The 27,045-nt window shown below is 32.4% G+C and overlaps 2 protein-coding genes across 2 annotated transcripts; one reads left to right on the forward strand and one right to left on the reverse strand.

The window, feature by feature from the left end:
• On the forward strand, positions 1 to 1,767 carry LOC134247861 (slit homolog 1 protein-like). The gene is made up of 3 exons (XM_062730262.1): positions 1 to 294; positions 811 to 927; positions 1,507 to 1,767. The coding sequence occupies exons 1-3, from the start codon at positions 72 to 74 to the stop codon at positions 1,656 to 1,658; spliced, it is 492 nt and encodes a 163-aa protein (XP_062586246.1). The 5' UTR covers positions 1 to 71; the 3' UTR covers positions 1,659 to 1,767.
• A 4,925-nt stretch (positions 1,768 to 6,692) lies between these two features.
• LOC134247878 (uncharacterized) lies at positions 6,693 to 27,029 on the reverse strand. The gene is made up of 16 exons (XM_062730277.1): positions 26,944 to 27,029; positions 22,035 to 22,184; positions 21,693 to 21,769; positions 21,345 to 21,416; positions 20,900 to 21,083; positions 19,766 to 19,903; positions 19,242 to 19,315; positions 18,364 to 18,435; positions 16,317 to 16,431; positions 15,545 to 15,613; positions 12,512 to 12,562; positions 12,159 to 12,206; positions 10,813 to 10,950; positions 8,775 to 8,792; positions 7,359 to 7,517; positions 6,693 to 6,777 (listed from the first exon to the last, which is right to left on the reverse strand). Exons 1-16 carry the CDS (start codon positions 26,972 to 26,974, stop codon positions 6,740 to 6,742), a joined length of 1,434 nt encoding a protein of 477 aa, XP_062586261.1. The 5' UTR covers positions 26,975 to 27,029; the 3' UTR covers positions 6,693 to 6,739.
• Positions 27,030 to 27,045: the final 16 nt, after the last annotated feature.

The following is a 27,045-nucleotide window of genomic DNA, read 5'->3' on the forward strand; positions in this document are numbered from 1 at the left end:
TTATGGCAGTTACAAATACCAGTCTACAGGTACAAGTTAAATTGTATTGAGACTCTGTCTTTCTGGAGCATATGAAAATGTGGTCGACTCAGATGCTCCTTTTCAGCTTTGCTTTGTTCATGCAGTTCCAGTTCTCATCAGCCCAAATTTTGTTTGGTAACTGCACCACAACCGTGGAATGCCCACCAAATTCACAATGCATCACAACCGAAGGTCAATGCCAGTGTGATGAAGGATTTTTTCCGCAGGATTCTCCAAATCTTATCGGTGGAATTGTTTTTACCCAATGCATTCGTAAGAGATTCTTTTATAATTTCACAAGTACATATATTTCTAGAAGAAACGCTTACAACTTTAGATTCTTCTTGGATCTTCAAAATCAAAAATCAATCGTGTCCAAAGACATTTTAAAAATTTTTTCGTATATAAAATTATTTGATATAAAAAGCTTATGATAAAGTTTAAATGACTAATAAAAGAAGGTTTTCCCCTTTTTTTTCTTAATTTTTTTCTTACTTCTTATGAAACCCCTCTATTTTTGAATTTTAAGTCTTTGCGTAAAAATTTTAGTCACTATATTCTAACTATAATCATGCAGAAAGTAAAATTCACAATGACTAAAAAATATTTTAGAAAATTTGCATCCAATATTTGGGTTTCTTTTGAAATTTCCTTTTTTTTCAAATCGCATATTCTGGTTATAGATAAATAAAATGATATATTTATTTCAGAATAATGATTGAATATAGGAAGAAATGAGCAGTTACTCCTATTTAACAGTTTTAACGTACTTTCAATTAACTTTTTTAGCGGCTCCTTGTGATCCCCTCGATGATGATTCCTGTGGGGATGACGGAGAATGTATAGTAGGTGACGGGGTTGTCTTCTGTAGCTGTAATCCAGGCTTCACCGGAGAGGAATGTGAATGTATGTATCAATAGTTCACTTAACTTGTATGTTACAGTGGAGCCTCAATTATTCGGACGCTCTGTTTCCCAGGCAATTTGTCCGGATATGTGATGTGCCCGGGTACCTAAATTCCTTGATTTTATAGTTAAATGGCCTCTCATATTGTTGGCAATAATAAAGAATGTTGCTTTATATAAATATCTTTTAATGTTTAAATACTTTAAAAAACGTTAGTCCCACTGGTGCCGACTACGAAAAAGTTACAAAATTTATTCTCTTATATAATACGAATTAAATATATGTTCAGTTCAGTTTATTGAAGTCAAGAGACAAACATGTATAGACAAGAAATTTTAGCATAGTTGACAGGCCAGTTTAAAAATTACCGTCCGGATAAATGAATCAAAATATAAGGTAAAAATTTATTTTGTGGTGAAAAAGACTATCTGGAATTCCGGTTAAACGAGAAGAAATAACGTTTTAAAAATTCCGTTTCCATGAAAAATCGTCTATATGTACTTTAACTATAGGCTTTACGCATTCAAAAACTTCAAAGCTTACTTTACAGGATCAGTTGATTATATGCTTATATTTCAGTTACAACTATGATGACCATGACCATGTCTACCACGACTGCATCGACTACCACCAGAAGGATCAGGTCAATTCTTCCCATAATTGCAGGAGGCGGTGCTGGTCTGCTTGCCCTTGCTGCCTTGGGAGCTGCTTTGGCCTCATCCAGCGGTTAGGTGTTTCCTGGGGTTCTCTGATTAGCATAAAACACAAAAGTAAAACACCATATTTGGATACCATATATGTGATTTAGAAAATAAAAAACAAGAAGCAAGGCATTGTTAACACATGCTCTGTTGTTGTATTTTTTAACGTCTCTTCAAGAATTAGTCACTACCACAACTGGTCGTTAGAGGATGCAAATTTAAATCTTTACTTAAAAATGTGGGCATTTAATTAAGGAGTCTGCGATATTTTGTGCGAGTCACGGAACTTCATTTATATCCGGTATCATCCGAATGACGGGTCTCCATGTCCGGTATTGGGATTCTAACCGGTGATCAACACTTCACTCTGCGACTTTATGACAAACGCTATTACCACTGAGTCAGGCAATAAAGGTTGTTGAAATGATATAAAAAAGAAAATATTTTTTCAATACAATTTAATAGGAACTTTATTCTGGAATGCAGGTTTGCTACTATAGACTACAGACAGAATAATAAACGAAAATTAACCTGTAGAGTCACACTATCAATTTATGTATAAATGCAGAGTGTTAATAATGTAAATGAAACGTTCTTGGATTTTCTGTTACCGGTACAATCCCATGGGTACAAAATGTGCCTTTTCATTAATGGAATTTATTTTTTTCTAAAACGTTTAAGAAGAAAACACTTGAAACTTGAAATAAAAGAGAAAGCGAGATTTTTCTGGAAACAGACGTACACGTAAGTAGTAACTGACAATGAAAGTTTTGATAAACGTGAGGAATATTACTCTTCAAATGACGACATCCCTATAAACAATGCAGAAACATATTCTTATAGTGTCCTGAACTGTGTGACACACAATACAGATGTCATATGACATTAAACTTGACTTTCCCTCATTGCTGAATCTTTAATGAATTTAATACAGTTTATGTGACCACTTTTAATCACATAGTTTCATCGTGAGAAGCTGGGAAACAAGGACTATTCGAGAAACTGCATTAAAAATGAATGGTAAACAATCAGTAAACTAGAGTGAAAATAAAAGCTTAATTAAAGCTGCTGTAAAACTTGTTAAAAATCCCAAAGAAATATTCGGTGAAATATGCGACATTTACAGCAACCAATACCTGTTTTATAGACAAATGAGCAGGTGGATTACAATGACAAAAAATTATATAATGGGCATCAAAAATGGGTACCGTCCTTGCCAACAAAAATTAAAACAACTTATATGCTGTTCGCCAAATTTCAATAAATAATATTTAATGATGTATGATTGACTTTAAGACACATAGCAAATACGACAGACATCATATCGGGAGTAGTTTACACTGTTTTTAAGAAACGTTTGACGGTAAAAAAGCTTGGTACTCAAAGGTCACCCTATATTTTGAAAAATGAGTGAAAACGACAGCGTGTACGAAAGTCTTAAGAATTATTTTAAAATATCAGTAACTGTAGTTATCCACATTTGTTTTATATTCAAACAGATATTGGAACATGAATCTATTGCTTAAAACCCTCAAAACAAAATTTGCCATAAGATGTACTTTATAAAATCGGTGAAGGTCTGACAAGAGCAAAGGTATGCAAGAGCACAAAGACAGATTTATATGCAATTTTCTAAAATATTAGTGGTATTGTTGTTCAAGCCTAGTGTGTTTTATATGTTAGAATTTCTTATATGGATCATTTCCATTATCCATCTAGTGCATTGTATATAGCGGGACATGCTGATTACTATTACTTGATTTTGTGTTATCGTTTAACAGACAATATACATGTATACGCATATATTTATATTTGGTTAATGTTCGGACAAGGCTATGTTCCTTATGGGCAGGATAAAACAAGGGGAATTTAAACAGAGGATTATTTGTGTAAGAACATAAATTTCGTTTCTATGCAGTATGGTCTATAACTTAACAGTAATATTTAATTAGTGTGATGAGTATGTGTATAATACAAGATGACAAAACTTTATATAAAATTTTTGAATGTGAATCGATTACTGTTCCTCTTAAGTATTCCATTGATCCGTATATCAATTTATTTGTTTATTATCATACTCATGTTGAACTGAAGCACATTTTTGGGTGGGGCGAGGGACCCTTCTCTATAAGTTCATTGTCCCTCTTGTGGGATATTTTTTGCACCCCACCTTCTGCTGCATTCTGAAATTGTAAAATTTTTCATTTTATTTGGCATTTGTAATGTAATAAATGCTCTATTCACAAACACTCGCTTTATCATTTTAATGGCTGCAGAACAAAGCTGCAAATGTGCTTCAGGTACATGTACATACGAACTGAGTTGTTCATTATTGCCCGCATTTAAGAGCACATAAGTGTATTTATGTATATAAAGGAATTTATGGGATCTAAATGCTCAAAGTTTTTGTATTTTGATTTACTAATAATGTGTATGAATGTTTGGGTCTTGAGGGGTTTTTCCGGGTTATAGCTTCCAAGCGCCCTCTATTTACGGCTATTAGCCTAACCCATATTCATAATTCCGCTTGGCTCCAAAAAACGTGGTTTTAAAATTTTACCCTCCTCCACCCCCCTTCAAACCTCCATGCACATTTTTATTATTGTTCAGATTACTGATTTTCTTGTGTTGAAGGTGTGGGATATTTTTTGCACCCCACCTTCTGCTGCATTCTGAAATTGTAAAATTTTTCATTTTATTTGGCATTTGTAATGTAATAAATGCTCTATTCACAAACACTCGCTTTATCATTTTAATGGCTGCAGAACAAAGCTGCAAATGTGCTTCAGGTACATGTACATACGAACTGAGTTGTTCATTATTGCCCGCATTTAAGAGCACATAATGTTAATAATGATTTGATTTGAGATTTGACTGTAAATGAAACATTCTTGGATTTTCTGTTACCGGTACAATCCCATGGGTACAAAATGTGCCTTTTCATTAATGGAATTTATTTTTTTCTAAAACGTTTAAGAAGAAAACACTTGAAACTTGAAATAAAAGAGAAAGCGAGATTTTTCTGGAAACAGACGTACACGTAAGTAGTAACTGACAATGAAAGTTTTGATAAACGTGAGGAATATTACTCTTCAAATGACGACATCCCTATAAACAATGCAGAAACATATTCTTATAGTGTCCTGAACTGTGTGACACACAATACAGATGTCATATGACATTAAACTTGACTTTCCCTCATTGCTGAATCTTTAATGAATTTAATACAGTTTATGTGACCACTTTTAATCACATAGTTTCATCGTGAGAAGCTGGGAAACAAGGACTATTCGAGAAACTGCATTAACAATGAATGGTAAACAATCAGTAAACTAGAGTGAAAATAAAAGCTTAATTAAAGCTGCTGTAAAACTTGTTAAAAATCCCAAAGAAATATTCGGTGAAATATGCGACATTTACAGCAACCAATACCTGTTTTATAGACAAATGAGCAGGTGGATTACAATGATAAAAAATTATATAATGGGCATCAAAAATGGGTACCGTCCTAGCCAACAAAAATTAAAACAACTTATATGCTGTTCGCCAAATTTCAATAAATAATATTTAATGATGTATGATTGACTTTAAGACACATAGCAAATATGACAGACATCATATCGGGAGTAGTTTACACTGTTTTTAAGAAACGTTTGACGGTAAAAAAGCTTGGTACTCAAAGGTCACCCTATATTTTGAAAAATGAGTGAAAACGACAGCGTGTACGAAAGTCTTAAGAATTATTTTAAAATATCAGTAACTGTAGTTATCCACATTTGTTTTATATTCAAACAGATATTGGAACATGAATCTATTGCTTAAAACCCTCAAAACAAAATTTGCCATAAGATGTACTTTATAAAATCGGCGAAGGTCTGACAAGAGCAAAGGTATGCAAGAGCACAAAGACAGATATTTATATGCAATTTTCTAAAATATTAGTGGTATTGTTGTTCAAATTCGTATTGGGGGAGACAGTTTAATTTCTGGAGGACTCTAGAAAGCAATTTTTTGCAAAAAAATCGAAAGGTTTATTAGAGGAAGGATCCAGAATCGGGAATCCACTACATTGAATTTCTTCATGACAGCGTCCAAACCCGCATGTCCTGAAGAGTAAAGGGGTTTTTTGGGATAAACAGAAAATTAATGTTTTTTCACATTAACAATATTCGCCAGATCTTTAACCTTTTGACTTGTTTCTATTTCCAAACTTGAAAAAACACCTTTCAGAAGGAAGAAACAAGTCCAGGAAATCATAGGATCTGCCATTTTCCATTATACTAAGGGTCATACCAAAAAATGAGTTCTAAAAACAATCAGAAATGGGATAAAAAATGTTACGGACATATGCTTTAATTAAAAAAGATTAATAAGTAAAATCATGAAGACTAAATCATTGAAAAGCGTCTTTTGCTTCTTTCTGAGCACCGAGGACATTATTTATTCAACAGCCCTCCTACATCTTCCAATTGATTTAATTGTTTGAATGATTTTATATTGTTTTACTGTGTCATTACTAAAATATACTCATATAGAGACGACAACCTTTTCCTGTGAAAGATTCAAATTTAGACATACTCGCCACCAATGATTAAGCAATGAATATTCTTGGACGGAGTGCAGCAAATGAGAATGTAACTCAGGACTTCCGATCACGAAGAGAATACCTTAACACTTGGCTACACTCAGTTGCTCTACGTACTAACCATTTCTCAGAAAAAAGAAACGTGTTCAGCAAACAAGATGTTAAAACAAAATAATTTACAGTTTCGTTTAAATCCATCATTTTCCAAGTTCTTTGATCGATAAAGTAAACTTGTCAGCAAGTTTAGTCTATGATTACGTTAAACGCTGACTGATATTTGCTTAACTTTTTGTCCAATAATGCCATTTCAAGCAATTTATTAGAATACGTGTATAATTCCAAAAGTTCTAGCAAATACTTAAATATCTGTTGGCATACGGACTTCACAGGATTTATCACGTGACCAGCGTATAATTATATGCCGATAAACGTGTAAAATAAATATTTCATTTGAAATAATAATTAAAAATTTTTTTTATCACAAACACTCATTTATTGAAATAAAAATTATTTATCGAAGATTATTTTATCCGCTACTGATTGCCCCGTGTTGTTCTTTGTATTCTGTAATAGAGAAAACAACGTATTAAACTGATATCATTACAAAGTTGAATTTTATGATTATTGTCAAAATCATTGGTTCGGACATAATAAGGTAATGTATTTGACGTCTTAGAAAAATTAAAATTAATCGAAATAGTTTTTATGATATGACTGACAATTAGCCTATATGACATCTCAATCATAACACGTATACTCTGTGAATTACGATAATTTGCATTTTATCAATTTTCATAAAAAAAAAAAAACTTACTCATACACATTCACAAAATGTTGAGTTTTGCAAATTGCAATAGCTTATTTGTCGACATGTCTTTTCTTTTGAGTTTTCCCATCCAAAACTAAACACACATAGTTTCAAAAGATTGTATAATAGAGTGTTTGTTTTAACCATTCACCAACCCAAATAAGAATAATTTCAATACATCACAAACTGAGCATTCTGATAATTCATTGAATCCCTTAATCGGGATTCTTTCAGATATCACTAAGCAGAATAAGATAATAGTGTTTCTCTGTGACATAACCTTATATTTTTAGAAACATCCGCTTATATGGATTTTTTTATATTACACTGTACATACTAAAGTATTCTGAGCACAGGTTGCAGGTCAAGGCACAATACTGAATGACGTATTGTCGGGTTGCAGGAGTAGAATCCAAACAGAACACGGGGCCGTAAACGGAACAGCTAGGAAGAGCATCAACACAGGGAAACGGTGTAGTCACCGGCGTAGTTGAGACTAAAAGTAAATCAAAGTTAACATAATGTTTTTTTGAATGTGAAATTTCCGCAATATTGGTTACAAATATTTCTTGCTCTTGAGATTAAGTGTTTAGCAAAATGTTGCCTCAGTGGAAAAAAATGTATAGTCAGAGACTTTGCCGTGAAAAAGATTATAAATTACCAGTGATCGATCGAAAAAAAAATAAAAACAATACAAATCTGTCAAAAGCGCATAAATCACAAAACCGTGAAAAACTCTAGAGGTTAAATTAATTGCCTAGAAGACGTTAACATTCATTGTTGGCTATTTTCTGTGATTGTCAGAGTTAAAGTATTAATCAGCAAGCGTTATGTATAGCGATATATCCCTACCATATGCATATTGGGTTTACGTCTCCCAGTTGAGTCGATATGCAAGAGCATGCTCTCGAACAAACAATTCTAAAATAAGGCAAGTTATTGACAAAACAAGTTGATAATACAATAATTTCAACAAACTCGTTTAAAATCGTTTCTTCAGTCGATTCTTTGATCCTATCAGAGCAAATACAAACTATCAGTTAGTCGATTGCGGACTTAAGTTTTTATACTAATTGTTTAGTATTTACCCACTAAATTTCCTGTGGATTCTCTGTTTTCTTGTTCATGGAGGACACGGAGGGTGATTCCTCTTTCGATGTTTTAATACGTCTGTGTTTGCTCTGCTCTAAATTTGTATACGCTTTTTCAATGACTTTTTTTGAGCTTGGTAATTGATTGTTATCTCTGAAATAATTCATCTTTATGATATTTTCAAGCAAAAACGTTAAAATATTATAAATTTCATTTATAATACTTTTTTTCAAATAACTGAAGTTTTAAATTGTTTATAAAGGGATGGACGAACACTTATTTATGGAAGATAACAAGAATAGATCCCACTTTTTAAGGACAAATAATTATACAATGAATTGTATAAAAAACAATCTAGTTATATTTCTTCCCGAATACTACATGTGTGTGTGTGGTTATTCTAAATTTCATATCTTAGATAGTTAGAACTTTAGTTACAGGATTTTTGAAGACCATCCAAATATGAGTTAAACATTTTGAACAAAGACACTCAGAGTACTAGATAATGATTCTGTCAAATACAGTAGTCTTTGACAATATCTGTGCTGAAGTATTTGCAGAAATATACAAAGTATTATTACGTTTGTGTGAATTATAGAAAAAATGTTATTTACATTGAACTTCTGGTATATTCTGAAATAACACAAAATCATCAACCAACCTTGTGAATTTTTCCAAGCTGAAAAGAAAACAAAAAAGGTAGTAAATTCCACTTTTGAAGCAGTTTCAGTTTTCAGTTTTATTGAAGTACCCCGTGGTTATATTTTTTAAAATTAGATTTAAGTCTTCCACACCCGATCATGATTCCTACTTTTATCGACAAAGATCACGACTGACGTCATGCATTTCACTTTTCTTTTCGACAATGCTATTCTTAACAAGAGGCCCATGGGCCACATCGCTCACCTGAGCACTAGGGGTAGGAAAAAGTAGAAAATGGCTTTTTATTGTAAAGTTTAAATCCAAAAGTAGTCCCATGACCAATCATGGATTTGCTATTTTTTAGAAAATGATTTTTAAAGAATTTTCCTATATATATCTTTAAAAACTTTGGTCGGCCATTTTGGCCCCGCCCTACCCCTGGGGGTCATGATTTGAACAAATTTGAATCTACACTACGTGAGCATGCTTCCATATAAATATGATGAATTATGGCTTTGTCATTCTTGGGAAGAAGAATTTTAAAGAATTTTCCTATATATTTCTATGTAAAACTTTGGTCGGCCAGTTTGGCCCCGCCCTACTCCGGGGGGTCATGATCTGAACAGTGAACAAACTTTAAACTACACTACCTGAGCATGCTTCCATATATATATGATGAATTATGGCTTTGTCATTCTTGAGAAGAAGATTTTTAAAGAATTTTCCTATATATTTCTATGTAAAACTTTGGTCGGCCATTTTAGCCCCGCCCTACCCCCGGGGGTCATGATTTGAACAAACTTGAATCTACACTACCTGAACATGCTTCCATATAAATATGATGAATTATGGCTTTGTCATTCTTGAGAAGAAGATTTTTAAAGAATTTTCCTATATATTTCTATGTAAAACTTTGGTTGGCTATTTTGGCCCCGCCCTACCCCTGGGGGTCAAGATTTGAACAAACTTGAATCTACAATACCTGAGCATGCTTCCATATAAATATGATGAATTATGGCTTTGTCATTCTTGGGAAGAAGATTTTTAAAGAATTTTCCTATATATTTCCATGTAAAACTTTGGTCGGCCATTTTGGCCCCGCCCTACCCCGGGGGGTCATGATTTGAACAAACTTGAATCTACACTACCTGAGCATGCTCCCATATAAATATGATGAATTATGGCTTTGTCATTCTTGAGAAGAAGATTTTTAAAGAACTTTCCTATATATTTCTATGTAAAAATTTGGTCGGCCATTTTGGCCCCGCCCTACCCCCGGGGGTCATGATTTGGACAAATTTGAATCTACACTACCTGAGGATGTTTACCCATAAGTTTCATCTTTCCTGGCACAGTGGTTCTTGAGAAGAAGATTTTTAAAATATGCCACTAAATTTTCATTAATTCCCAATTATCTCCCCTTGAATGAGGGCATGGCCCTTCATTTGAACAAACTTGAATCCCCTTTACCCAAAGATACTTTGTGGCAAGTTTGGTTGAAATTGGCCCAGCGGTTCTTGAGAAGAAGTCGAAAATGTGAAAATTTTACAGACAGACAGACAGACGGACGGACAGACGGACGGACGGACGGACGCCGGACAAAATGTGATCAGAAAAGCTCACTTGAGCCTTCGGCTCAGGTGAGCTAAAAACTGAAAATATTATCGTAGGTCGATCATTTATTTTTGGTTTCCTTCAAATGCTATAACATCATAATATTTTATTGCAATTTAAATATTTATTTTGCATTTGCAACACTCTGCAAAAACTGAAAGTGTTGCTGGTATACGGTACGCAATACGTACGAGTTGTTTTGGGACAAACTTTGTACTTCTTTTAAAGAAAAACTGAAATTCGTCAGGTCCAGAATTTTTAACTTTCTTACCAAATGTCGATTGAATCCATAATAAATTCCATTTATCATCTAATGATTTGATTTCATTCAGGGTGACTTTGAATTGACTTTGGGAAAAGTTCAAGCGTAAGAAGAAATCCGGGAAATATCAATTAACTTTTAGAAGTTTCTAAATTTAACCATGATGCAATTACACACCTACCTTCATACTCTTTACACAGGCGACAGGTACTTGGACAATTTTCAATGGCATAGGTAAGAGAGGAGTTATCCTTTGCGTTACATAGAATGCTATAGGAGACAATGGCACAGTTGCTGCTTACATCTGCACATGTTGGATCTATACAAGGATTTATAGAAAAAAAAATCTATCTCAGAAAGGAGTTTCAGAAACAAAGATTCACACTGAAGTTAAAGCTTCTGAGAGTTTTGTTACTGATTTATATATTCCAATAAAATCAAGGTACTTCCTCTTTTCAAAAGTCTTACTCTTTTAATGCACGATCTGGCAATGTTTATACAATAAGTCTTTACATACTAGTATTTTAATTTATCCAAATATTTCAAGAATTTATACATTTGAATAAATATTTAAAGAATTTATGTTAGGTTATGAAGTATTATATAGAAATGCAGCGCAAAAATCCACTTCTGGACCTTCTGTTTGAGGATGGTTTCTTGATATTGGGGTTACGCTAAACAGGAGAACACAGTTCGGATTTGATCGTTTGTTGTGCTTTACGTTGGCGATTTTCACTTATATTCAATATCTAGGACCCTCAGGTTGAGAGCAGCAAATTAAAACCTTTATTAGGCATTAAGGTCATCGAGTAGCGATAGCACGTTAGGTCGTTTATGTGGCAGAACCGACTAGGACATGGGACACGGGACAATTTTAGAGGTCTCACTCTAATGACATTCAAGATTAACCTTTTACTCCAAGATTCTATCCAAAATACTGGAATAAGTTTGTACTTTTATGTCGTTAGTAGTATGTTCTAAGTTTTCTTTAAGTTTACTGCCACGGTAGTTCAGTCGGTAGAATGCTCGCTCCGAGACTGTAAGATCGTTAGTTCGAATCTCGGCCGTGACTGACCTATGTCGATGTAAAATGGATAGCAACTGTTCCTTCGCCATGCACTAGGCAATTTAAGTGAAAATTCCGTGTCCTTCGGATGAGATCTTAAAAACCGAGCCCCCGTATCGCAGTAGGCGCTAACACGATAAAGATCTTTCAGTTCTCAATGGCCCTGAGTGCCGGATAAAGTTTAATTTTTGAAGCCCTTTCCCGTTATATGGTGACGGCTCCATATGAGTGAAGAATTCTCGAATGGGACGTTAAACAACTACAATCTATCAATCTTTGCATTTACTGTGTAAAATAAATGACTGGGTTTTTTTTTAGATAAGAGTTTTGCAGATGGTCAACAGGAATGCTTATACTGTACTTATTTTAAGCTGTTTAATTTGATTTTTTTAAATTAAATTTTTTATTATAAATTTGAATTGAATTTTTAATTTTTTTTTAGATTTAATTGTTTAATTTACCTGGTGCAGGCGTCGTCTGAGTGGGAACTGGCAGTGTTGGCAGGGTTACTGCAATCAATAAAAATAATTAGAATAAAACACACACACACAAAAAAAAACGCCAAATTCTATAAAAAAAAAAATTACTTGTAATTGTTTTTAAAATAATATTAGCTGCAGTTATTCTCAATAAAGGATAGATAATGATTTTTTTTTGGTCAAGTATCATGAAAATAAATTCTAAATCTGTGTTAAAGTAAATAATTTCTTTTCTTGGTTAAATGTGTTAAAAATATATATTATTTAAAAGATGTTTAAAAGAATTTCATATCTGGTTTGTTAAAGAATATAATTTAATAGTTTTTTTTTCTCACCAGTTGTAGTTTGAGTAGCAGGGGTTGTAATATTCTGAGGTGCGTTTGTTGCTACAATATTAATAGATAAATAAATTAATGAATTAATAAATAAACCAGAAGTCTCTGTCGAGACTGAAGCTCTACTGGTTTGAACTTATAGCAAAGGAAGAGAAAGTACTTAAGCAGCTGGGATTTGAAACTTTATAAACAGCATTAAATAGAATAATGATCGTTGATAAAGTCTCTTTATGTTCTTAGTGTAGTCTACTTGTGTGCCAAGTTATACTGAAATCAGACCAAAACTGTAGGAGGAGTAGCATTTTGAAACAATTTTACAGACATTTCTATTTTTAGTAACCACGGCAACACCGTTCATCAAAATTAAAATTCGATACACAGAATTATGTATCTTAGTGTAGTCTACTTGTGTGCCAAGTTATATTGAAATCAGACCAAAACTATAGGAGGAGTAGCATTTTGAAACAATTTTACAGATATTTCTATTTTTAGTAACCACGACAACATCATTCATCATATCAAAAACCAATATACAGAATTATGTATCTTGGTGTATTCTACTTGTTTGCCAAGTTATACTGAAATCAGACCAAAACTGTAGGAGGAGTAGCATTTTGAAACAATTTCACAGAAATTTCTATTTTTAGTAACCACTGCAACACCGTTCATCGAAATCAAAAACCAATGCACAAAGTTATGTATCTTAGTGTAGTCTACTTGTGTGCCAAGTTATGCTGAAATCAGACCAAAACTGTAGGAGGAGTAGCATTTTGAAACAATTTTACAGAAATTTCTATTTTTAGTAACCACGGCAACACCGTTCATCGAAATCAAAAACCGATACACAGAATTATGTATCTTAGTGTAGTCTACTTGTGTGCCAAGTTATACTGAAATCAGACCAAAACTGTAGGAGGAGTAGCATTTTGAAACAATTTTACAGAAATTTCTATTTTTAGTAACCACGCCAACATCGTTCATCGAAATCAAAAACCAATATACAGAATTATGAATCTTAGTGTAGTCTACTTGTGTGCCAAGTTATACTGAAATCAGACCAAAACTGTAGGAGGAGAAGCATTTTGAAAGAATTTCACAGAAATTTCTATTTATAGTAACCTGGGCAACACCGTTCATCGAAATCAAAAACCGATATACGGAATTATGTATCTTAGTGTAGTCTACTTGTGTGCCAAGTTATACTGAAATCAGACCAAAATTGTAGGAGTAGCATTTTGAAAGAATTTCACAGTAATTTCTATTTTTAGTAACCACGGCAACACCATTCATCGAAATCAAAAACCGATACACAGAATTATGTATCTTAGTGTAGTCTACTTGTGTGCCAAGTTATATTGAAATCAGACCAAAACTGTAGGAGGAGTAGCATTTTGAAAGAATTTCACAGAAATTTCTATTTTTAGTAACCACGGCAACACCGTTCATCGAAATCAAAAACCGATACACAGAATTATGTATCTTAGTGTAGTCTACTTGTGTGCCAAGTTATACTGAAATCAGACCAAAACTGTAGGAGGAGTAGCATTTTGAAACAATTTTACAGAAATTTCTATTTTTAGTAACCACGGCAACACCGTTCATCGAAATCAAAAACCGATACACAGAATTATGTATCTTAGTGTAGTCTACTTGTGTGCCAAGTTATACTGAAATCAGACCAAAATTGTAGGAGGAGTAGCATTTTGAAAGAATTTCACAGAAATTTCCATTTTTAGTAACCACGGCAACACCGTTCATCGAAATCAAAAACCGATACACAGAATTATGTATCTTAGTGTAGTCTACTTATGTGCCAAGTTATACTGAAATCAGACCAAAATTGTAGGAGGAGTAGCATTTTGAAAGAATTTCACAGAAATTTCTATTTTTAGTAACCACGGCAACACCATTCATCGAAATCAAAAACCGATACACAGAATTGTGTATCTTAGTGTAGTCTACTTGTGTGCCAAGTTATATTGAAATCAGACCAAAACTGTAGGAGGAGTAGCATTTTGAAACAATTTTACAGAAATTTCTATTTTTAGTAACCACGGCAACACCGTTCATCGAAATCAAAAACCGATACACAGAATTATGTATCTTAGTGTAGTCTACTTGTGTGCCAAGTTATACTGAAATCAGACCAAAACTGTACGAGGAGTAGCATTTTGAAAGAATTTCACAGAAATTTCTATTTTTAGTAACCACGGCAACACCGTTCATCGAAATCAAAAACCGATACACAGAATTATGTATCTTAGTGTAGTCTACTTGTGTGCCAAGTTATATTGAAATTAGACCAAAACTGTAGGAGGAGTAGCATTTTGAAAAATTGTTTACAGACAGACGGACAGACAGACGGACAGACGGACGGACGCCGGACGCATTACTATCGCATAAGCTCTTCTGGTCTCTGACCAGTAGAGCTAATAAAATGAATAAATAAAATGGTTGTTTTCATGTTTTTTGTTTACTTCTGTGTCTTCTATTTTTAATTTATATAGAAATAAATAAAAATATTTAATCTATGCAAAAAAGATAAATCGAAATGTGAAAAATACTATCCATGAAATATATCGTCGTCGATTCAATGTGTACATACCGGATAATAGACTATGGTAATAAAGTATGAAAAAGTCAGACAAAATTTGACTCAATGATAAATTGTATTCGCTGGAAAAGGTCATTGAATCTACCACAGAACTTACCAAATGATGACTGTAAACGAGACTGCTGATATTCTTGTTTCATCAACTTATTTGTCAAGAACTAACCTCGGTTTAGATACATGTATATTTGTAAATATGTAGAGTAGGATCGTGCTTATCGAATCATTGAGAGATATAAACCCCGGTATGCAGGTGATGAAGACATATTGCGGATAAGTAAGGGAAATTGTCAATTGAAAAGTTATCATGGAGCTTTGTTGTTCGATTACCATTAACTTCCTTTTAAAGTAAAATATCCAAATATGAAACAGGTGCGTCAGATGTGATAGATAGTATGTTTTATCTCAAGCTCATGACTTACATGTGTCTGGACTCATTCCTGTGGTGCTATGTGATGTCGTGGCTTCTGTCGTTGTGGTAGGAGGAGGTCCTGTAAAAAGAAATTCTATAAATAACTTCGGGGTTTTTTCAAACAATTACTGACGGTAGAACTTCAATATCTTGAGCGTGGCGCAGTGGTTAGAGCGTCTGCTCTAGAGTCGCGAAGTAAGGAGTCAATCCTTACGTCGCGGGTTCGAATCCCACTGTGGGACGTGGAGACCGGTCCTTCAGATGAGACCGTAAAAACCGAGGTCCCGTGTCGCAGTAGGTGCTGGCACGAAAAAGATCCCTCCCTGCTCAATGGCCCTGAGTGCCGAGCATAGGAAAAATTTGAAGCCTTTCGCCGTTATATGGTGGCGTCTCCATATGAGTGAAAAATTCTCGAGAGGGACGTTAAACAACAATCAATCAATCAATATCTTGAAAATCTTTGAATACCATGGATATGTGAATTTCATCAGAAAGTCTTAGCCACTTTTTTCTTTTATTTTACCTTCAAAACAATACACCTCTGAATCAATTCAGTTTTGTAGTGTCGCATTAATTCGAGATTAAGATAATGAATTTTGAACGTACTTGAATAAAATGTCAATGAATATTACGCCGCTTTGATTTTGTAATTCGTTTATCTCTCTTCCGTTTTTATTTATACTATTATCGATAGACTGATGATTATATTCTAATATAAGTATTTGAAAAGATTCTTGTACTGAGGCTGCAGTTTATTAATAGGAATGACGTAATCATCTTACCATTACAGTAGTCTTTATCGCAGCAATGTCCGGCCAGTCCGTCATCCTTTCTTTTCCGTCCAGCCACACCCGCGATTCCCGCTATTCCAGTGCCTCCAAAGTAAGCTTGGCATATCTGATTTTAAAATAAATACACTTAAACACTTTGTTGAATAGGATAGAACTAGAAAATGTATAAATCTGATGATATGATTATATAAATTGCTTACAGTGAAGTTTTTCCAAAGGTAAGAATAGACAAACCATGTCTCTAAGATCATGAAACCGACTTTAACAAAAGTCCAAATTACAAACATATCTAAATTATCTTTCTTTAAAAGAAGATGGGGGAACAAGGCGGGCAGAAGGCCTATAGTGTACGATATTAAGAAATCATATTCAGTATTTGAATTGAGTATTTCAATCAACTTCTAATTATTGAAATTTTTTAAATTATGAGAAAAAAAAAACTTTTCTGAGAGAAAAAAAAATCTTTTAAAAGATTTTCTTTCATAAAGTAAATAAAATAAATGGTATTCGTGGGATTCGAACCCTAGCAATAAAAACCCGACGTATCAATAGCATACTGCTGTGAGACTAACGCGTTAACCACTATGCTACATCACTCATGGTGATTTTTGCCATTTAAATCATGTTTGTAATATGACCCGCGACTTAATAGACTTGAAGTATTTCTCGGAAAGATGCGAATGTTGTGTCATAAAAGTGTACTTTTAAGGTATAGTGGGTCATCGCTCCATGTTTTTGTAAACCAAAAAACGTGTATTTTATTGCAAACTTTTAGGATCATCTTTCAAAAAAATGGAGCGAAGACCCACTCATATTGAAAAATTTTGTTAAAGTACGAGCAAATGATCGTTTTTGTTCTTTTTAGTGTTTGTAAGCTTTTTCATAGGCAAATATTTTCTGATTTTGTGAGATTTTTGTAAATTGTAGAGATTTTACATAAAGAATACTTTCATATTAGATGAAATATCAAATAAAATTTGAATTTAATTGAGATTAAAATTTTCACTTCTTATCTGTCGCACTGTAGGCACTTCGCGCGCCTTATCCCCCCCATCTTCTTACAGACAATGGATTTTTGTTGAGGTCATGCTGAAAAGGGTTTTTTTTAAACTATTTTTCTTCTAAATTGACAAAATGATGTAATCTACTTAGAAAACTTTCATGTATCTTTTTTTTTTTTTTAATTTTGTGCCTTAGTTACTAGTATCTGATTTCATTAAAAACAAAGTAAGATGAAAAAGAATATGAGTGAATGAGCATTTGTTTGAGATATGCATTGAATATATGATGGGAAACCAGACTTCATTTTATCAAAGCCCAGTCTGCTCGAAATCTGCTACAAGTTGTAGCAAAATTCAAACAATTTTCACAAAATGAAACTCTTGAAGATAAATAAAAACCAAATTTTACAAATGCATGTACAGACAAAGAATATTAAATTTGTTTTCACTGTCAGTTGAAAAACTATTCAAGTAATCTTAGTTTAAAAAAAAAATTAGCTCACTTAAATGTTTAAATTGTGGCTTTTTTTTTTTTTAGAGATTCTGTAAATGTTTTTCTTTCAATGCTAACGTTATGATCTTGCTAGGAACTCTTTAAATTACTTATAAAAGATTTCAGAATTAGAAAATTAACAAAGAATTGTGCAGCATGAACATTGAAAGAACACTATCACATATGGCTCTGGGTCTGTTTCCCCTATTTTCTTTTCTTTCATCTGTATTATTTTTACTTTTCCCCCTCTTTTTTCCATTTTTATTTTTGGTACTCTAAGTTATAAGTTGTAAGTTATGATACATAATACTTCAAGATTAATTTAAAAAAATAAATAATAGGGAGTTCGTCGTCAAAAAATTATGCATATTCCGATGGATAAAAATCATATCCTAAAAATGCCTGACACCTCAACATAATCAGCAGAATACATCCTTTAGCTTAATAAGTTTTAGGATATCGCGGAGTTGTCGTAAAGTACAACTTTTTTAGGAGTTTAAGGTGGAAACTTTAATATATTTTACTTATTGTTTGTAATACTTACATTTTCATCTGCACACCCCAGTTTGTAAGTCGGGTTGAAATTGTCATCTAGTGTGTGCAAAACAATACATTGCTGCAAAAGTAGTAAGCAAATGCAGTACAACTTAGACTGATATTCAACCTTCTGAATTCTCACATTAGATTATTTTTTACCTACCTGTTTCTTTGCGTCTTGGCATCATTCCAAATATTTCAATAGAATGCAAATTATTTGACGGAACATATATACATATATGTTCAAAATCATGATCTAAGAACGATCAATTTTTAAACCCAAGGAAGCTACTGACAAAAAAAAGTAGATTTTACAAACATTTTAACAACCCCATTCAAAATCAGCTTTTCGAAAATTAAACGGTCGTTATGTGACGTTGTTTGCAAATATAACCTATTATTGTGTGGTATATCTCCTGAGAGGTTTCAATTAATTGGAAATTGTTTTTTTGACTACGGAGTACTTCGTATATCTATTTAGACGGCACATAGCGAGTGTGACTAGTCTACTTATTCCTCCAAGTCCTCTAATCCCGCCTCTCGTGTTTCGAAGGGTCACGGTTCTGGGTCTTTTCCCCTATTTTCTTTTCTTTCATCTGTATTATTTTTACTTTTTCCCCTCTTGTGAGATTTATACGTATTCTTCAGCTCTTAATTTTGTTATAAACATTAAATAATCTCCTAAATGAATACATGCATGAATACATCTGAGTGAAATACAGTGCGTGGTGTTTGAAGAAGCATTCTCTCACGTTCATTTGTGGAAATGCTAAAATAATCGTATTCTTATGTATTTTGAGTAGCTGCTCATATACATATTTCTTTTAAAGTCGTGGCATAAATCTTGCATATATTTTGTTCTCTTGTCCATCTATTGATTCTTACCTGGTTCTTGTGGCATGTTTGTGATTTGACGCAGCTTGTTGGGTCATTAACATTAACACACTTGTAACAAAGCCCTGAAAAAAATGCACAATTAAGAATTGTCTCGATACGAAATTCTTAAAGAAAAAGATATAAACAGAAAAATCTCCCGAGAAGGTCCAGAGTTGCAATGCAACATAATGTTTAATTTAATTTTTTGTTTAAAAGAGTGTTTCCTATCAGGATATACAGAAATTGTTTAAAGGGCTGCATGTATAAATTTTGCTTTTCGTAAATAATAACTCAAGATATTGATCATACTAATAACAATTATCTCTTTTCGATGTTGTACAATACCACTTGTAGAGAAAATTAATAAAGATGTGGATTTACGATAAGGTAACATGATTTCAACGTATAATTAGATAGAACAATTAAAAGAAAAAATCGAACAAATTTAAAAGAAATGTGTTTATAATAATCAAAAACATGCATTTGATATAAATCTAAGGACTATATTTTACTCATTAAAATAGGAAACTCACGACAAGTTCCACATGTTGTTGGACAAATCTTCTGCGCGAAGCATGGACGAGAACAGAGATTTCGGTCTACTTTGGAGAGATTCTGGCATAATTCTGTACTTAAGTCTGATAATTCACACAAGTTGTCGTATTGCACAGCTACAAGAAAAAAAAATGTTCCTAGGTAGCTTCAAAAACAAAACAAAAAAATCTTATGTAGAGTATGAAATAGAATTATAAAATAAAGGAACTATGTAAATAATTTTTCATAATGGTTCATCAATGGTTCTTGATGTTTTGTATTAAAATCTACAAATGTACTAATGCCATATTCATAAATGATACAGATTTCATCACTATGGGTACTAATGTGTGACAATATTTCTTTTAGTGATGTGTCAATAACTGTATACTAGTGAGTTTTCCACTAAACATGATGTTACCTTTGACACACTGACGCAGAATTATGTTCTTCGCTTTATTTTGAGAAACAAATTATTTTGGTTGATGCGAAATAAGATTATTATCCCAGCAAGCATTAGCTTTTAAAGATTTTTATCTTATTAATAAAACAATAAACTAGAGGTACTGTGAGCACTGAGCTCACCAAATCATACCCCTGCCTCCCATATGATTATAATGGCAAAATCCATGTTTTGCTCTGGGAGACCCGAAATAAGTGCTAGATCAAAAAATAAAATAACAGGTGCACCATAGCATAATATTAGGAAGAATCTGAAATTATCATCAAATTTTATTCAGTGGTGTAGGAGGAGTTGCGGATAAGAGATGAGTACCCTTAAATATTATAGAAAGAATGGCAGTATCTATGTTTAGCCATGGGAATCCCGAAATATGTTTCCGATCAAAAAGGAAAAAAACGTCCTTGCACAATTGCAATATGTAATAAAGATTCTGTGACAGTTTCATTGAATTTCAATCAGTTACATAAGAGGAGTTGTGAATAAGAGGTGGGTACCCAAAAGCTTAACAGATTGCAATTTTATATTTTAAAATATTATATGAGCAATACATACTGTTACTTGTATGTTGTCATTAGAAGGATCTATATCAGAAGAGGAGAGTCCGTACATAAATCTTGTGGGAAACATTGATGATGCAAAAAAATTAAAGATAATGAAACTGAGGGCGTACGTAACGCTGTTGGTCTAGTTAAAGCTGATGGCGCTGCAGTTGCAGTATTTTGAGGATCGTGTTCGTTACATAAATCGTGATTACAACAACTTCCGTTTAAAGCATAGTCTCGTTTTGGTCCGAGTACTAGTTTAGATCTTCTCGTCGCGCCTGAGTTGATTTCTCCAAAGATATCAAGGCATGTCTGCAATATATAGGATAAATTACATTTAGTTTAATAAATAAATAAATAAATAAAACCCGAAGGCATAAGAACTTACAGCATTTTCTACAAAGTTTTCTATCTTTATTTACAATTCCACAATAACTCTTACAAATATCATTGAAAAATAGGGAACCAAAGATGACAGTTTATTGGAACTAAGAAAATGATAAGTCCTTTAAAAAAGTTCAAGCCACCGATGGAACTTCGTCTACATATTTATGAAAGATTTTATGGCGTTACCTGTTTTTCCATACAGCCAGAGACATAAACAGGGAGGAAGTCCACCGACAGCTCTTGGGAGGCAACACACATCTGTAAAATTATACTTACTGCTTTAAAATCTTAATATCGAATACGAGCCGAGGTATCATTGCAATTAGAAAGAGGGCATGTTATTTGTGTAGATTTCAAATTTCGCAGAACCCTAACACTTTAATTTTACATTCTTACATTTTTTTTTTCTGAATTTTATGGTTAGTTTTCCTGATCAATAAATTATGTCTGAAAGAGCAAATAAGTTTCCAAATGGAAGAAATTTTCTTTCATTTTCTTGATTTAATTGACTTGCTCTCATTTGTTTCGTCCTACCTGGGTTTCATTACATTGAATTTTCTTTTTACACAACTCAGGATAGAATTCTCTGTTGCACTGATAACAAACTAAAGCTGAAAATGAAAACAAGCATCGCTTATCGATCTCTTGATTTAATGAGTTAATAGATAAAATCTCATCCAATATATTTTATAAAACGAGCAAAGGAAAAAACAAGAGAAAGAAAAAAGAACTCGTATTTCTATATATTATCATACTAACAATAATACGTTAGAACTAATAATAATCCAAATCTGATAAGCTACTTCATCTTAATTTTAGAACGGTGAAGTATGAAATACTGACTTGCTTTAACTGTATGATATTATTTATACTTACGGCACATATTGCATGTCTTTTTGCAAACTTCTGCGAAACAACTGTCCTGGCACATATCCGGTTTCGTATTCATTAGAAATTTACAAGCATTTGTATCGATGTCTTGGCAGAATTGTTGGGCAGCATTGGTGTAGGAAAAGTAAAGCAGAGCTGAAAGATGTTTAAGGAGGCAGGGGGTCAACAATTTAACCACAAATTAACCACCAGATTTAACTTATTTTTTTAGATATGGTATCTTAGGCTGTCAACATTCATTTGGCAAAGAAAAATTCATACATTTTAGTTTTAAATTTTGATCATTTTTGTATATCTTTATATGGAGCTCTTCTTTTAAAGGAGATCAAAATAGTCTGAAAATGGCTGCCACCCCCCAGCCTCGTTAAGAGATGAATTATTATTATTATTATGTTTATTCAGGCAAAGAGTCAAATTCATTACAAATCATAATACAAATTACATTCAAAAATTAATTAGGGGTCGCTTAAAAGTTCTATCACATACATGTAGCTATCACATTAAAACAATATCACTCCAGGTATTATCACAGTTATCATTATCACAGGATTATACAGATCTCAGAACCAGATCTTATCACATACAACACAAATAAACATCTTTTTAATCAATCTTTGCCTAGGATAACCCATGAAAGCAATATATAAAACATGCTTATTTCGGGGTTTAAATGGTACAAGTTGATTATAATTTAATTGACTAAGACAGCATAGACAAAAAATAAAATTGAGGATTACATAATTTTCCTAGCCTGAATAAAATAATTTGACATATATTATACATATTCACAGTTTCAGGTTAATACAAATTATTTTAAAAAGGTTTCATTCCCTTATAAAAATATTATATATAAATACTTTCTTCCATTTGAAGCTTCTTGTGTGAGATGCAACTTGACAGCAGATTTAAAACTAGCTCTATTGGCTATAGTTTTTACTTCCAATGGAAGAGAATTCCAGTTTAAAATGGCTTGATAATAAAAATTTGAATCATTGTATGCTCCAACCCTGGGTACATGATAATTAAAATTGGACGCTCCCCTAGTAGCATTATTATTTCTATTAAAATTCTCATTTAGATAATTTGGTGCTAGGCTATGATTGATGTTAAAGATATGATTTAGTCTTAACTGTTTTACACGATCAGATACACGTAGTGTATTTATTGAATCTAAAAAGCAATTGATTTTAGGGCTCAGATTTAAAATAAATCTTACTGTTTTGTTTTGAAGAACTTGTAACTTATTTTTCAAAGATTTGGTCAAACTTTGTACCATGCTGATGAACAGTAATCAAAATAGCACTGAATTAATGCAGATGCTAATGTTAATCTTCTTTTATTTAACCATTTCCCATTTCTGTATAAGAACTTCAGTCTAGAATTGACCTTGGCCAAAATCTACTATTAGGTTACATTTTAGAAATTTATCAATTGTAATACCTAGATACTTAACAGACTCACTGGATTTGATAATATGATCGTGATATTTAACCTCAAATTGACCTTCATTTTTTAATTTGCGACTACGGCCAAAAAGGATAGACTCTGTTTTTCCTAGATGGAGAGATAACTTATCATCTATTAGCCACTCGGAACACTTCTCTAGCACCTTCCCAAGTTTGTTAGAGATAACATTAATGTGAGTATAAAAAGTGCTATCATCAGCATAAGAAATTTGCAATCTTATCTATACTGATGGACATATCATTAACGTAGCATAAAAACAAAAGATTTTAAAATGCTCCCTTGGGGAACCCCACAGGTAATTTTCTTTGAAATTTGCAACCCACCAAGACCTGCCGGTTAGATATGACTTAAACCATTGATTTTCAATTCCCATAATGTCTAATTTATTACATAATATTTCATGGTCCATGTATCAAACGCTTTTTGTAGGTCTAACATTATCATTCCTGTAAATAATCCCTTAGAGTTAAATATGGTCCAACAAATGTATATATTAATATTTACTCCGAAACCCAGATTGAAACTCATACAACATGTTATTGTTATGTAAAAATTCCTTAAGTTGACAATAGACACTTTTCTCTAAAATCTTTGATACTACGCTTTAAATACTCACTGGCCTGTAATTCCCTACTTGGAGTGGGCTACCCTTTTTAAATAAAGGCTTGACCCTAGCCTGTTTCATACTGTCTGGTACACATCCAGAACTTATTGATTGATTAATATTGAAGTTATAGGTGATTCAAGAACCCTTGCTCCTATTTTTAAAAATTTTGCTGATACCTCATCAAGACCAGTACTTTTTGTTGTACTAAGACCACATAGTTCTTCATACACAAAAGTCTCCAACACAGGACTTAAAGTAAGAGAATTGTTGTACAAATTTCTATTTGAATAAAAACCTCTAAAACAGTTTGACAAAACATTGTATGTGCCCTTTGTAGTGGGTAGAGCTTCCACCAATTTTGATGCAACTGTAGTAAAAAAGTTATTAAAATGATTAGCAGTATCCATGTCATCATGACTAATATCATCATTAATATTTAAAATTCAGTATTAGTGGTTAGATACGTTTAATAAAAAATGATTCAACCTGCATGGGGCGAATTTTTTTTAATATATCAGATGCCCTAGCCTTTTCAAATTATTTATCGTCGCAAACTTCATGTATACCTATAATACGAAATGTGTTTTCACTGTAATTGTTATCGATGTGATACAACACGATCTGATTTGCACGAAATTACATGATTTGGAAGTTTGTTTACGGTCCGTGTAACACTTAACAATTCAAATTTCTAAAATGATTTTGAGTTTTAGAATGTTAATGTAACAGTTCAAATTTCTAAATTTCAAAAACTCAAACTGATTTGGTATATTGAAATTTAATATTTTAGTTTAAAAATCTAAAATTTCAAATTTCAAAACAGTTTTAAAATTTTAATATTTTAGATTTTTACCCTAAAATATCAAAATTCAAATTTCCAAAAACGATTTTTGTAATTTAAATGTTTGAGTTTTTAGTCTACCGTTTGTTCAGAAAGTTTACTCTTAGCAATCTAAAGTTTGGTAATATTTTTTTCGTCTTTTGGTTATTTGAAATTATCTTCAAACTTCTAAAATCCAACTTTGAAACGTTTTAGATTTTTAGAAATTTGGAATTTTGATTCAAATGTTCTAATTTCAAATAACCTATAAACTTTGAGTTTTAGAATTTTACTTTAACTATCCAAAATATCAAATTTCCAAACTCGATTTGAATTTTGAATATCACTTCAATATTCTAACTATCTTAAAGCTCTTTTGCTTAACCAAAAGTGTTTTTGTGAAAGTTTTAAAATTCAAAGCAGGTTTGAAATTTGATATTTTGGATATTTGAAGTAAATATCTAAAAACTCCAAGTGTTTTTGTTATTTGAAATTTGAATGTTTGAATCAAAATTCAAAAAATCTAAAACGTTTCAAAGTTGAAATTGAGAAGTTTGAAGTTAATTTTAAATAATCAAAAGTCGTAAAACTGTAATGAACTTTAGATTGTTAAGCGTAAATTTTGTAAATAAACGGTAGATTAAAAATTCAAAAGTTTAAAATACAAAATTTGTTTTTGGAAATTTGAATTTTGAATGTTTAACGTAAAAATCTAAAAACTTAAAATTCTAAAACCTGTTTGGAAATTTGAAAATTTAGAGTTTTGAACTAAAATATTAATTTCAATATACAAAATCAATTTGAGTTTTTGAAATTTAGAAATTTGAACTTATATATTAACATTCTAAAACTCTAAATCATTTTAAAAATTTGAATTGTTAAGTGTTACACGAACCGTCCTCTTCTAGTTTACTTTGGGTCCCTTCTTTAAAAATAGTAATTTTGCCTCATAATATATTAGTTAATAGGTAGGTGTTAAGCATAAGTCTATATCAAAGAAATAGTTCACGCAAACGAGGTGAGCTTATCTTGAACGGACCTAGTTTTGCGTGAGAACATATAGGTAAAGTCATGTATGTACTGTAACACAAATAAAGACTATAAAGACAGGCAAAATTCCTGTGTTAAAATTATAAGTTTAAAATTATAAGTATACATATGATCGATGAATAAACTTCTGAAGTACGAGAAAGCTGTCAGAGAAGAATACGTCTTTTTCTTCTCTCTTCTTTTTAGGGAAATACATTTTTTTCTGATCATCAAAACTTTTTAGAGCAATGAAATATGAAATAACGAACAGTATTCAAACTCAAAAGTCCACAAAACAATACAAAATAGGAGCAGAGCAAACACGGACCTCCAAAACATGAGATGGGATCAGGTGCCATGGAGGAGTTCAAAACATCCCCTGCCGACCGGTCATACCTCCTATGTGCCTCTTTTCATGATGGGGAAATGACAGAAAAATGCGTCGTCAATATTCAGTGTGTAGATAATGGCTTCACAATTGTAACGAAAAACGTCAGTCAGCATTTGACTCAATGATAAATTGTATTTGCTGACAAGATTATTTTAAAAATTATATCGACCATAGAACTAACGATATGATGACTTTAAACGTGACTGTTGATATTCTTGTTTCATCAACTTGTTTGTCAATAATTTACCTCCATAGAGCATGCTCTTGCGTATTGTATCAACTAAGATATATAAACCACGTATGTAGGTGATGAAGGTACATTGCTGCATAAGGAAAGGAAGCTGACGATTGAAAAGTTAAAGCCATCACGTTTATTATAGCACTTGGTCGTTAGATTAAACCATTAACGTCCTTTTCACGTAAAATATCCACTTATGAAACAGATGTGTCATACTCTGTGGTTTCTTTTATTTTAAGCTCACTGGGATATATCGTATTGACATAAGAAGCAGGATATCTGCTTTAATTATTATTTGGTATTTCAAATAAGGCCTTTGTGAATAAAGAAAAATGTACTCACTTATAGCTAAAACATTATAAATGGCTGCCATTTTGTTCCTGATAAAGTGGCCTGGACGTTTTATCAATAACACGATCTCCGCTAAATGCCACCTTAAATTCG

This window comes from Saccostrea cucullata, unplaced genomic scaffold (genome assembly GCF_032062105.1).
Source record: "Saccostrea cucullata isolate Sc308-1 unplaced genomic scaffold, CSIRO_AGI_Scuc_v1 ctg120, whole genome shotgun sequence".
Classification (NCBI taxonomy): Eukaryota; Metazoa; Mollusca; class Bivalvia; order Ostreida; family Ostreidae; genus Saccostrea; species Saccostrea cuccullata.